A 14,412-nucleotide genomic window follows, 5' to 3' on the forward strand; every position below is an offset into this window, starting at 1 on the left:
GGCGATAAAGCCGCGACGTCATCACCGCGCGTCATCACCGCCGCGACAACAGCGCGGCAACAGAAGGGCGCTTTAAAACGGCGCCGCAGCAGAAAGCCGACTTCATTTAAGGTAAGCGTTAGGATTAGGTTTAGGGGTTTGTTTTAGGGCTTGTTTTAGGGTTAGGTTTAGGGTTAGGTTTAGCGTTAGGGTTAGGTTTAGGGTTAGGTTTAGGGTACTGAGTGCTTGGGAATGCGCGATTTTGCCCTCTGCGATTATGTCATCGCGGTAGGGTCGCGTTTTTCCTTAGCGCTTAGAACGGCGCGAATTAGTCTTCGCGCTTATGTCTCCGCGCAGAAGGGCTTTGCGGATTTGTGGTGGAACCTTTTGGCACCACTGGCAGTTCCATTAAAAGGGGAGCTTGGCACATTGGCCAGAAAGGCCCAGCTCCTGTTTTGCTTGTAAGGCTAGAAAGGGGAGCTTATTTCCATTTGGTTGCCCCCCCCTCCAAGAAGAAAACAAAAACTTTCAAATCTTAGCAGCAAGATCCAACCACCCAGCACGCCTAGAAGGGCACTCAATTTTGTCTTATACCCTATAAAACATCAAGACAACAGGTAGGAGAAGAGAATGGAAACACTGACGCAGAAGAGGGGGAGAGGTAAGATGACTGTGGTCTATATTGCACTTTTGTCTTATATATACACATGCACTTTTATAAAAAAAATAAGGAAAAAAAATAAGAACCAAAAGGATGGAGGAAGAAGATAGAAAACAGGTCTGTCAAGCAGCTGTATTCCTCGACTCCATCCTGTCATTTCCCAGAATGCTTTGCCAGCAACCATTTGGGAACAGTGAGTCCTGATTTTGCAGAGCATACTCCATGATTGATGAGGTCCCCGCTGGCCGAGGTGCGGATTGAACCGGGGAGCTAAGAGTCAAATCTGTCAGCCAAGCAACGTTTCCATTGCTCCGGTTTATAAATATGTTGCTCCTCCTTGCCTTCGCTTCTTTCCAGCAAATCCTGAGAATGATGGTGGGGAATTCTGCTCTGCCGCATTTTGCACCACTAGGTTTCTGTCCTCGTGTTTGTCCCATGTGACAAGGCGCCTTTTCACAGGCTGAAGTCATAAAGAGTTTTCCCTGCAGAGAGGAGGAGTTCATATCCCCCACCCCCACCCCATGCCTTCCATGGGGTGATGCTTCCTTGATCCCAAGAATGTGCTGCCGGCTGCCCCTGCTACCTCAGCCGTCCATCAGGCTTGATGGTCCCCAGTTCTGATTTGGGGTCTGGGGACAGTGAACTCCAAGAGGTTTGGTTACAAAGCTCCAAGGGCGAGCAGCTAGAAGGACTCGCCATACAGAGTCCAGCTACCGACCAGAAACTGCTGATGCTGCTGTCTGTCCAGTTTTCTAGAGCATGGCCAAAGAGCTGTGCGTGCTGCTGGGAAGCTCGCCCCATTTCGTCTAAATGGGGAAGGTTCAAGATCCCAGCCAAGCCCTGGAAATTCTGCTCCATGTACTCATTCCGTGGAGGGCCAGCATGGAGCCACTTGCCATCATCTGAGACAGAACACAGAAAGAGAGGAGATAAGCAAGACAAAGGGCTCCTATAAATCTGCCCATATTTTAGGTACATATGTATTTATTTACATGTATTTTTATTTATATGCCATCCCCAAATAGCATATACCAATCATACAGGTAGTCCTTGACTTACGACCACAGCTGACTTCAAAATTTCTGTTCCTAAACAAGGCTGTTGTTGGCATCTGTATCTGTATGTTTTATGTATGATTTGTCTTGCTTATGTCGTTGTATTTATGTCGTTGTATTGTTTTTTTTTTCTGTTTTTTAAAGGTAATAATGTTTAATAAAAATTATATCTTTAAAAAAAAAAAAAGGCTGTTGTTAAGTGAATTTTGCCCCAATTTACCTTTCTTGCTACAGTCATTAAATGAATCGCTGCAATAGTTAAGTTAGTAAAACAATTGGTAAGTGAATTTGGCTTCCCCATTGACTCTGCTTGTGAGAAGGTTGCAAAAGCTGATCACCTGATGATGGGACACTGCAACTGTCATAAATATGAACCAGTTGACAAGCATCCAAATTCTTTCATGTGACCATAGGGATGCTGCAATAGTTCTTAAGTATGAAAAATGGTCATTAGCCAATTTTTTTCTCTCAGTACCATTGAAACTTCAAATGGTCACTAAATGAATGGTTGCAAGTCAAGGGCCATCTGTAGTAGGCTAGAAGCAAGGTAATAACCTGGAGTAACTTCTGACTCTTCCGCCAATGGTTCAACCTCAGAACAGTCATGAAGAATTCCATGATAGAACATTGCATACAATTCTACTAGAACCAATTCAAGTGATGATCTTGAATCCCTTCCGTGCCATGCCCTTATTACTGGTGGCCCTTGGACAATATAACTGCCTGCCAGAGGATGGAACTGAAGGGGAGGGGGAAGCCCTCCTCCCCTTTCCTCTTTAACACCATTATTTTATCACAGTCATTGGAGAATGGGAGGCATATTATCAATCAGACTGACTAGAAGAAATTTAAACAAGAGGTTTAACTCCCTTTTACTAACTTTGGCTACAATAAACAAATCTTGTCAGTTGGACTCTGCTTAACTCCTTCCCCCTTTATACTCACGTGAATTAGGGGCATATCTGCCCGAGTCACTTGCACATATCTTCTTGCTTTGAACTTAAACCAGGTGCCCTTCCCCCTGTTACTTTGATATAATAGACCTGGCCTATAATAGATTTGGCTTTTCTCACTCACGATCATCTTCTTTACTTTTTACCCACATCTACTTCACCCATCATTCTGAATTTAAACTTGCACCGCTTTTTTGAGGCTAAGGATATTTCCCCCCCAATCACAGACGAGATAGCCAATCTCTGCAAGGAGCTGGACACCTGCATTGGGAAACCAGGCATGTAAAATAGCATCCTGCTAACGCAAATAACTCAGGAGATGCCTCCTTTCTCCAATTGCCATTACCAAGTGTTTTGTAACAGTTTCAAAACCATATATATAAATTCCAGGAGATTTATAGTAGTAAACTTAAAAATATGGGAATCAACCATTTCAATGAAAAATCTGACAATAAATATGAATGAGTAGAACTTGGTATCCCGTCTATATTGAGACAACCAAAACCATACAAGTCACCCAGCAAAAAAAACCCAATTAAATGATGCAGTATTCATTGCCTGAGAAATATTAGTTGGAAGGAGCAAGTATAGCTCCAGAAGTAGGGTATCCAAATCCTGGGAGCCAATATGGAGAAGTCTGCAGGAACAGGACTATAATTAGGTATGTCTAGTTTAAGAGAAAAAAGGACTAGGGGAGACATGATAGCAGTGTTCCAATATGTCAGGGGTTGCCACAAAGAAGAGGGAATCAAACTATTCTCCAAGGCACCTGAGTGTAGAACAAGAAGCAATGGGTGGAAACTAATTAAGGAGAGAAGCAACTTAGAACTGAGGAGAAATTTCCTGACAGTTAGAACAATTAATCAGTGGAACAGCTTGCCTCCAGAGATTGTGAATGCCCCAACACTGCAAGTCTTTAAGAAGATGTTGGATAGCCATTTGTCTGAAACAGTATAGGGTTTCCTGCCTAGGCAGGGGGTTGGACTAGAAGACCTCCAAGGTCCCTTCCAACTCTGCTATTGTATTGTATTACATGTGAATCGGGCACATTCTACTTACAGGAAACAGTTCCTGAAATATTTTGGAATCAAACTATGTAGGGTTTTAAAGTTTAATTTTTTAATTATAGTTTCTCAGTCTTTTTGAAAGGCAGGAGATTGGCAACACAGAAAATTTGTATTTTGTACTGATCTAGAATTAAATGTTCCTCTAAATCAAGCCCCATATATTTTCAAAGCTATGATGTGTACCCTACACATCAGGAGAAAGATCATGGCTGCTGTGGTTCAAAAGCAATTTTTGTGGAATAGTGTTTGTGCTATTAAACTTCTGAGGTTGCTGTACATAGAGTTGCAAATATCCATGGTTAGGACTTGCACTGTTGCTATTTTGACAAAGGTCATATTTACATAATGTCCTCTTCCTCCTGAAAAAGGGATTTAATGTAAAACTCTGACAACACAGGACAAAAGAGCAATGGAAATTACAGTTACGTTTCAAGGAATCATAAAAGACTAAGTCACAAATGTAATATGTGTATAAATCAGGGGCCCTTAAAACACATCATACATGCATGCATGTACATACACCGGATACAGCTTCATCTACTACCAATAAACTGCTGATGTGCTGAATTCGTACCAATAATGGATACTGGATATGGGCTAATAAATTCTGCATTAATCCAGAGAGAGTCAGGTGCTCTTAGTCAGGAAGCAGATGGAATCAGGAAACTGTTTTCAGCCTGTCTTGGATGTTGAAAAATCAGATAGCTAATCTGGATTCAACTTTTCATTTTATTTATTAAATTTACTAGCTGGATACCCATTCTTCAGGATGAAAATATGTGATTGAGCTATGTAGGAGAAATTTGGTTCACATTCTGTTGGCTCAGTGTGGTCGGTGATTGAAACACATAAGGGAATATTGCTCCTGCCACCTTGAGTCTGGAAGCAGTTCCATAGGTGGAAGGTGTAGACATTTGGGTGAGATACCAACGTTTAGTACTGTAAGGAGCCCCAGGCCACTTCTGAGTGAAGGAGTGGAACGTCTGCCAGTTTGAATTGAGTAACGGAATGTGAGGCAACTGGCAGTTGGAACAGAGTTCTTTTCAGGTGGGGAGGGGAAGTAGAATTCCTTGGCACCAGAGCTGTTAATCTATATATATAAATACTGTATCAGAAATATTAATAATCTGATGATCATTTAGAAAAATCCTCTGGATGGGTTACATGTGGAAATTCAGCTGCAGCCAGCAATGCTTCTGCTCAACTTGGGCGCTCATTTGTGACCACCTCTAATGACATCAGAGAAGGCCAGAGTGATATACACCTTAATTGTATCCAGATTTGATTATTGTAACCCATTCTACTTGGGTTTCCTTCTAAATAAGCTTTATTAACTGCAATTAGTCCAGAATCCAGCCATTTGCTTACTAAACTAGTCTTAAATTGATCATTGTTGTAGAATTCTAATACACATCAAAGTGTTGGTGATGGCCCATTAGAACGGCAGGCCTAAAACTGGATTACCTTTAGAAATTCCTTGTCCCATAATAGTTTATCCATACAGGGTCCTTTGATGGAGGAGTCCTTCTCTGTATCTCATAATGGAAGTATGATTAGTGGAACAAGAAGGATCTTCTGACTGACCTCAGTTTAACTATGGAACTGTGTCTCACAGAATTGGTACCTTCTTGGGTTGTTCTCTGTTCAAGGGCTTCTTATTTTGGAAGATGCTTGTTCCCCAGGCAGAGTACTTATTCCTTGATAAATTTAACTGTTGTGCCTGCCTTTTTTGTAACTTCTGTTTTCCCACCTTTGGTTTTTCTTTTCAACACACTCAATTATGCATAAGCCTTAACCTTTCCTTTTTTGAAATTAAATTTGTTTGCTGCCAATCTCACCACAAGGCGACTCTTGTTCGGAGTGAGCCACACGCACAAGTAAAGTGGGATCTCTCTCTAATACACACATACACACGCACATAGACAATCACACACATACAGAGTGGATGGAGATCTCTTTTGTTAGCTGAAATGTTCTGAGTTTGCAACACCTTATTTGTTTCCAGACACTCTCACTTTAGGCCACATACCTTTCCGGAGAGGCTGCTTGTGATTGAAGGTCTGGGGGGCCACTAGGAATTGGCTCTCTCCCAGGGGTTCCCAGAAATGGAAAAGGCGGATAGTCCAGGCACCTGGGCGGAGGGGCCGGTTGAGAGGTGGCTTGTACTGTGTGTACTCTGCGTCTGCATCTACTGTGATATCATAGGACGTGGCAATGATATAGCTGGGGTCAATCCAAACTATGGTGGCTGTGAGGTTGGGTCCCCGTGCCCATTTCTGCATAGCCACTGGTTCATCGAAAGGCCCGATCAGGCCACCAAAATTCCGGAAGATCCTCTCTTTGGGGTCCCAGTCAGTACCTACCTATAAGAGTGGACAGAAAAGAGGCATTTGCAATGGGGAAGAGGACTCACCCACAGCATGGGAATCATGCTCTTCAATAGGCAAGAAGCACTTAGAACATTTATAACGTTTCATTGAGTAGGCACTTGGAAAAAATACAAGTAGTCCTCAAATTACAACCACAATTGAGCCCAACATTTCTGTTGCTAAGCGACACCCTTGTTAAGTGAGTTTTGCCCCTTTTTACGACTTTTCTTGCCACAGTTGTTAAGTGAATCACTGCAGTTAATCAAGCAATAGGTACATTTGTCTTCCTCATTGACTTTACTTGTTAGAAGTTTCCAAAAGGTGATTACATGATCCCGGGACACTGCAACCGTCATAACTATGAGTCAGTTGCCAAGTGTCTGAATTTTGAATATATGACCGTGGAAATGCTGCAGCAGTCGTTTAAGTATGAAAAATGCTCATAAGGCACTTTTTTTTAGTGCTGCTGTAACTGTGAATGGCAACTAAACACACTGTTGTAAGTTGAGGACTACTTGTATTCCTACACAAAGGTGGACTACATTGCCATATGCATTTTTATTCCACATTCTGTTAGAAAAAATTCCTTTCTTCTGTAAGGAAGAAAAAGATTTAGAATCTTTAGAAGACTTTCTTCATTCAGCGATCCACAAGAGGACTCACATTTCTCTGGAAATACTCCACATAGGGAGCACTAATAAGGAAATTCAGTCTGGGTTGACACCATCTTTTTTAAGATGATCCATCTGGATGGAAAGATTCACACATCATAAAGATAAAAGTGTCCCCTTTCTACTTGTGTTTGACTTTAGGGGACAATGCTTAACTCTCTATCTTAGCCGAGGGAGCCAACATTGTCTGAAGACATTTCTGTGGTCATTTGGCCAGCATGACTATACGCTGAGTCACATGGAATAGTGTTACCTACCTACTGAAGTATTTATCTACTCATGTGCATTGGAACTGCTAGTTGGGCAGTGTTCTGACCCAGGCTTCCTTAAAAAGCAAGAAGCAGAGTTTTGATCCCGGCAAAACCCCTTTTATTTACATGACTGCGCATTCCTTTCATTCACAGTCAGCAAGGTTTAGCAAACAGTCTTTCAGAGGAATGCTTATCAACACGAACTTTATCTAGTTTGGAGAGCTGCCAAATAGCTAGTTTCCAAATGCAGGGCAACACAAAACTTGGCACAGAGTCTCTTATAATCACAAACAGAACTTTCCACTCTTGAAACGACCAAAGGAAGAAATTGTTTCCTGCAAAAGCCCACTCCCCGTTCACTCCTTTGTTTCGTATGGGAGGGGCCAATCACCTCCAAGTGGCTTTACTCCTAAGTCAATCCTGCTTTCTTAGTTGTTCTTGTCTGCTTTGTGCATGCACACACTGGGAACAGGCTCCAGCTGTTCCTCTGCCTCACTGTTGTTTAGCTCCCTCTCTGCTTCTGATGCAGAGCCCTCGTCTGAGCTTTCCTCAGCCCTCAGGACTGGCCCATGTTCCTCCCCAACCTCCTCACTATCCGACTCTGCTGCCAGCTCTATTGGCCACTGGTGGGCCACAACAGGCAGGAGCTGGGGCCAGAAATAGGAACTTACCTAATCGTGCAGCACTTGGGACTTAAACCCAGGCTGTCAACTTTCCAGCAGACAAGCTCAGTGTCTTTAACCGCTATGCTGTGCCCCCTCACCCATCATACCACCCTATTAATTATATTACACACCTCACAGCCACATAGAACAGAATCATGAAAAAGTGATGTTTTGCAGTTGCAGAGAAGGCTATTTCAGTTGTATTCAATTCCTATTTCTACACTCTTGCCTTTGGGCTTTTCTTCACAGATCACATTCTCAACCACATAATTCTTTTCTTGCCCAAGTATTCCTGAATGACCTTATTTTGAATGGAGGAGGTCATCTTTTCTTTTGCCTCATACTTTTCATAAGTTTCATACAGCTCAGGGAGTAAAGACTAATCTCTGTCTCCACTCGCTGGTATACTGGATATCAGTCAGGAATAGACAGAATTGTTGGAAGAAGCTGCGAAATACTGAAGAAAGCACTTCTCATATAACAGAAATGCAGATCAAGTGAAATTGTTATATATTGTTGAGACAGTGCTGGCTCAGCAATAGCAACTTCATGCGCAGTCACCGACTACCATGATTTCCTTAAGGAGTTGAATTAATTATTGCATCTTCTAGATGTCAGCTGCATATTGATAATATGTGTGTGTGTGGAGAAAGGAGGATACATTGATTGAAGCAGAGAGAACATTTTGATTAATTAAAGCCAGGAGAGAACCACAGAATAGCTAAAAGAGGAATCCCACCTCAAGATTCTGCAAACGGTTGGCCGATTTGCCACTAGCCGCTAATTTGAGAGTCCCACGGGGCATCATCCATATTTCTAGAGACTCCACCTGTTGAGTTGCAGAATTCTGAACTTCTTGAGTCACCAAGTAGCCCTGGAAATGGTCATCATAAAAATACAAATGGACGCTGGATGGGAAACCCTGTGGCTCAAACCTAGAAAAACAGGATAACAATTTCAATAATATTAATCATAGTAGTAGTAATAGCAATAGTAATAACAGCCCTGACTAGCACTTCCAAATTGTCAGAACATTTCATATACATAATTAGGAACAGCTTTTAAATGTTCATTCTTGTTATCCTTCATACTGCAGATGGGAAAACTGAGACAGGCAGAGAAATTGCTTCCTTTGGCCCACCTAAACAGTAGAGATCCAACCCACCAACTTCCAGATTCGAAACTCACAACAATATCTTATATGTTCTGAATCCCAATGGAGTTCAATGAGTTTATTCTCACTGAGGTTTTAGTCCTTTAGCCAGTCTAAAAGATGAGTTCTCAAACCAACATGGTAGTTCTTAACATCAAAGACACATTCAGACACATCTACATCTATGAGCCATCTATAGACTATTTCAAGATCAAGGAGACCTATCAGAATAACACTGTTTTATTAATTTGATCTTGTCTTTTTCCATTAGCTGAAGGTGGTATCCATCATGGTTACTTCCTCTTCCAAGGTTATCCTCACAACAATTCATCTCCTAAGTAAGATGCATAGTGAATAACTCAACCAAAGTCGGTGAGTTTCCACAGCTAAAGGAATATTTGAATTTGAGTTGTCCGGATCTTTGTTCAAAATTATAACTACTATTTACTTTAAGCATCCAATGCCACTGAAAAAAGTGAAGTTATTTTATGTCAGTAAGTCCACCATCCCATCTTAAATATCCCAAATGGCAGCAATCTCTACATGCAGAAGCAGAACTTGGATTGCCAGTTTGTAAAACCTTACATCCCATGAGGATTGGTCTTTCTCCAAGGGTAAAGCACCCCATCCCTGTAGCAAGAAGGGTGATCTGAAGGATCAGGAAGTAAATTCTCAAGCAGGATAGGACATGCCTTTTCCCCTCAGGCTAAATGACCAATGGCCCAGAAATCCAGATCAAGCTCTCCCACCTCAAAGCAACCCAGGCTCTATCACACGCTCGCGGTACCTGCATGGCCTGTCTTTTTTCTGGGTTGGCGCAGAGGTCAGTTTCTGTAGCCCCAGCCTGGAGAAGGATGTGTACACAGTCAGGGTGACGTCGCTGAACCCACTCAGCCCATCCACATGGTCATAGACACTCTCCCAATAGGCCTTGAGGGCTGGCGTGTTAGGTGGGTAGTTACCATAGAGATGAGTGTCCAAGATTTCCAGGACTTCCTGGTTGATGGTGGACTCAAACTTCCTGGCAAAAAATGTAGGTCTGGAGAGTTGCTGAAAAGAAAAAGACATTTGGAAAATGGGACGGAGAGAGAAGCAGAGGGAAGAGTTTCATAACATGATTCAATGCTAGATCTGTAGCACTAAACTTACCAGAAAGCAGTGCGCGCTTGGAATCTAAAACTTTCCAATATAATAATTGTTCTACAATATGTCTTGCAAAATCCTGGAAATTAACTATAGCTCCTGAACCCACATACTTGCATATGAAAATGAATTAGTACCACTTTGAAAATTAACTTATTTTTGCCAACAGATCTTTGATAATAATAAACATGGTTATTAGTTATGAACTATTGGTATATAAAACTTCAGGATAAGACAAAAGTATACATGGATGAAATATGTATCATGATAATTATTTTGGACTTTGTCTTTAGTCTTAACTTAGAAATGTAGAAAATTGTCATTTTTGAGTCTGCCCTTTGACTTTGTTTTCTTTTTAATTAATTAATTATTATTTTATTATTATTATTTTTAATTTTTGTCAGATGATGGACATGTGTGTATCTCATGCATGTTTAAACTCACTTATTGATGATTGGCCCACTTGGTTCCAAGCTTCCACTGCTCTATCTGTGAAGTAATACGTTCTAAAATTACTTTTGAACTTCCCTCCTGCCAGTTTGAGGTAATGCCCTCATGTCTTTGATTTTTGTTTAATATTAAAAATGCCGTCTAATACTTATTGCGTTTTATTTGCTTTTCCAAGAGGAGAATGGGAGAAAGACCACCAGCAGAGGACTTAAGGAATGAAAATCTTTTGATTTCATCCCAGTGCAAAAGAGTTCACTGCCTAACGCTAACTATGTAAAAATGAAATAAAAGGCTAAGAGGCAACATCTTATTCCATGTTACAGTTGGGGCGGGACTGAGGAGCTACTGCTGTTCATCAAAGAGGAGGTGGGTAACTCAACCTGGCTAACCTTGACTGAAGTTCAAAATGAAGTAGAGTTGAAGCTGGCTGGTATTTTGATGATGGGAGAGTATTAAGGTATTCCGGGGTGTGAGCTAAATTGGAAAGTCAGAAAAATACACCTGAAGAAAGCAACGGCAAATGATTTCAATACTCCTACTATGAAAACTGTGTAGATCAGTGGTGGGTTCTGGACCCCGTCGCAACCAATATGCTGCGCATGAGGCTGGGCATCCTAGTCAGGTGCGTGCAGGCACTGCATGCTGTACACGTGTGCGCAAATGGCCGGTCGCACTATAAACAGCTATGGAACGCTGGTGGGCAGGTGGGCCAAACAAGCCACTGTGCCGGTACAGTGGCCGCTCCTCCCGGCTACTACCAGTACAGTTGTACTGGGCCTTACTGCCCGGAACCCACCACTGGTATGGATGAATTGATAAAAGTCTGCAGGAGTTGAGTTTGACTTCAGAGCATATTTTTGTTATTGTTACGCTATTTTGCCTGCACTGAGCTACTAAGGTTTGTGCAAATGAAACAAAGAAGGACAAATAACTTCCTGAGAGCAGAAATAAAGTTACATTACACCAAAAATGGAAATGTCTGAGGTACCTGCAGTCTCAAGAAGTCCTGTGGTTTGAAGTCATTTGGGGAACATCCGCACCAATCAACTATGTGCTTATATTGGCACTTGCAGCCCAGCTTGCGGTTCCAGTTTGTCACCCGGAGGTTGTTGTCTACCAAGGTGTCACAGGCATGGCTGTTCTCCAAGACAGTGTGGAAAAAGGACTGTAGGAGGAGAAGCATCATGAGAAACACAGCTCCACCCAGGCAGAAATTACCATGGTCCACATGCCAACAAGACAGTCATTCTAAACTTGGAACTTTATTTAAAGGGCAGGTCCAAGAGGACTTCACATTCTGAAAAATGCTTCCTCACTCTGGAAAAGTCACATGCTGCAGAAGGAACCTCAAATGGAGGGGATTGAATTATTATTATTATCTCTTTTATTCATTAAACATGAAACTCAGTCAACTGAACATTCAAAAATGTATCACAAATACCACTGACTGGTGCTAATGGTTGATATGGGTTGCTGCCAGCTGCCATCCTAGGTATCTACCAAGTATCTTCTTAAAATATATGATGATACGAGCAGTGCATTTTTCTGCAGTTCTGCTGGTGTTATTGTGGGAAGCAATAATTCTTGATGTGTTTTGTAAAATTCTTGGACATGGTACCAAGTGTCCCGAGGACAATAGGTATCACTGTTACATGTTTCATCCATAGCCGTGTAGTTTTGATGGCCAGGTTGCGATATTTCGTAATTTTTTCCAGTTCTTTTTCTTTGTCTTTGGTGTCTCCTAGTACAGCGATATCAATAAACTGTACTCTTTGGCCCTCGACAATCGTGATATCTGGCATGTTGTGTTCCAAATTATCATCATCATCATTATTATTAGGTTAATCTTTGGTGAGATTCACAGCCTCTGGAGCTGCTTGGTAACTCAACAGCTTGAGTACTAACCAAGGACCTAGGAACTATTAAGGTAACGTCGGAGGATATAAGCTGTTCCAAGTAGGGTGTTGTTGTTGTTGTTGTTGTTATTATTATACTTTATTCATTAAACATGAAACTCAGTCAACAAAACATTCAAAAATGTATCACAAATACCATTGACTGGTGTTAATGATTGATACAGGTTGCTGCCAGCATCCTAGGTATCAACCAAGTACCTTCTTAAAATATAAGATGTTCTGAGTAGCAGTTTTTTGCAGTTCTGCTGATGTTATTGCAGGAAGGTGCAATTTGTTGATGTATCTTATAAAATTCTTCGACATGGTACCAAGTGCCCCAATGACAATGGGTATCACTGTTATATGTTTCATCCATAACCGTGTAGTTTTGATGGCCAGGTCATGGTAGTTTGTGATTTTTTTCTACTTCTTTTTCTTCAACTCTGGCATCTCCTGGTACAGCTATATCAATAAACTGTAGGATGATGAGGATGAGGATGACGACGACGACAACAACAGTCGACCATTTGATCAGTGGGTGCAGCAAAATTTCACAAATTAACTACCTACAATGCCATGACCAAGTTGCTAAGATCATTCACTGGAATTGTGCCAGAAGTTTGGATTCAAGAACAGCAAAAAAAACACTGGGAACATCAGGTTGAGAAGGTTCTAGAGAATGAAAAACTCAAGATCTTGTGGGATTTCAGAATTCAGACTGACAGGCACTTGGCCTACAACACATCTGACATAACAATAGTTGAAAAGAAAAAAGTTTGGTTCATTATCATTGCAATACCTGGTGATGCGCGAATTGAAGATAAGCAGCAAGAAAAAAATCACAAAGTACTGGGCCTTGCAAATTGAAGTTGAGCGACTGTGGAAAAAGAAATTGTCTGTTGTTCTGATTGTAATTGGAGCCCTTGGAGCAATACCCAAAGGGCTACCTCGCTATTTGGAAATTCTACATTTATCAGACTTGAACATTTTGACTCTACAAAAAAATCACCCTTCTTGGGACAGCTTATATCCTCTGACGTTACCTTAACAGTTCCTAGGTCCTTGATTAGGACTCAAGCTGTTGAGCTACCAACCAGCTCCAGAGTCTGTGAATCTCACTAAAGATTTAACTAATAATAATAATAGAAACAAATGAACCAGCCAGTCATCTGACACTTAGCCTGATTTCTCCATCAGTTAGCAGATATTTGCATTGACTTTTTACTGTAATTATTTTGCAAGTGGTTGAGAGCTGTGGCCAAAATAACAGGACAATGATATTATCAGCAATTTCCTCAAAGAAGGATCTACCTGGATCTCATGCCTCACCTTCTGCAGTTATAAAGTCCGGTGAGGAATCCATGGATGGTTTCTTCACTCATTAGAAAAGTAAAGTGAGAAGCATATAAAAAAAACCCAACTTATTTCTCAACTTTACACATAAAAGTCAACATCTTAAAAAACAAAACAAAAACAAATCTGCTTTTTGTCCTCCAAACACCTCCTAGGAATTTTTATTACTTCATGGTATCGACATGGTATCGACATGGGAGCAGTCACAATATGGACATCTCCCCCCTCCCCCCCAGCATTCAGTACTGGCACCTGTGCAAGGCAGGTGCAAAGAAATATCAAACTGCTGTAGTTAGAAAGATCCTCGTTCAGCAGTATTTGTTCTATCTTAGCACATCTGGATCAGAAGCAGATCTGTTTAATCCATCATCAATGCCAAATTACATCTGTCAGAGTCCAAAATTACTTGGGAGTGTGCAATATTTGGTTCTGCTTTTCATAATGGCTGTTGTTTCTTCTAGCTAAGCAATAAATTCTTTTTTAGAAAGGGAAGGAATGCTATTAGAATTAGAATAACAGAGTTGGAAGGGACTTCGAAGGTTTTCTAATCCAACCTCCTGCTTAAGCAGGAAACCCTACACCACTTCAGACAAATGGATATCCAACATCTTCTTAAAACATCCAGTGTTGGAGCATTCACAACTTCTGGAGGCAAGTTGTTCCATTGATTAATTGTTCTAACTGTCAGAAAATTTCTCCTTAGTTCTAAGTTGCTTCTCTCCTTGATTAGTTTCCACCCATTGCTTC

The 14,412-nt window shown here is 41.3% G+C and overlaps 1 protein-coding gene across 1 annotated transcript in view; it reads right to left on the reverse strand.

The window, feature by feature from the left end:
* Positions 1-330: 330 nt before the first annotated feature.
* The window catches only part of XYLT2 (xylosyltransferase 2), a 62,976-nt gene continuing 48,894 nt past the window's right edge, over positions 331-14,412 (reverse strand). The window contains exons 7-11 of the mRNA XM_032211232.1: positions 11,406-11,582; positions 9,612-9,874; positions 8,411-8,606; positions 5,745-6,078; positions 331-1,542 (exon numbers count right to left, since the gene is read on the reverse strand). Coding sequence (XP_032067123.1) covers positions 1,220-1,542; positions 5,745-6,078; positions 8,411-8,606; positions 9,612-9,874; positions 11,406-11,582 — 1,293 coding nt within the window. The 3' untranslated portion in view covers positions 331-1,219. The remainder of the gene's footprint in view (positions 1,543-5,744; positions 6,079-8,410; positions 8,607-9,611; positions 9,875-11,405; positions 11,583-14,412) is intronic.

This window comes from Thamnophis elegans, chromosome 2 (genome assembly GCF_009769535.1).
Source record: "Thamnophis elegans isolate rThaEle1 chromosome 2, rThaEle1.pri, whole genome shotgun sequence".
Lineage (NCBI taxonomy): Eukaryota > Metazoa > Chordata > Lepidosauria > Squamata > Colubridae > Thamnophis > Thamnophis elegans.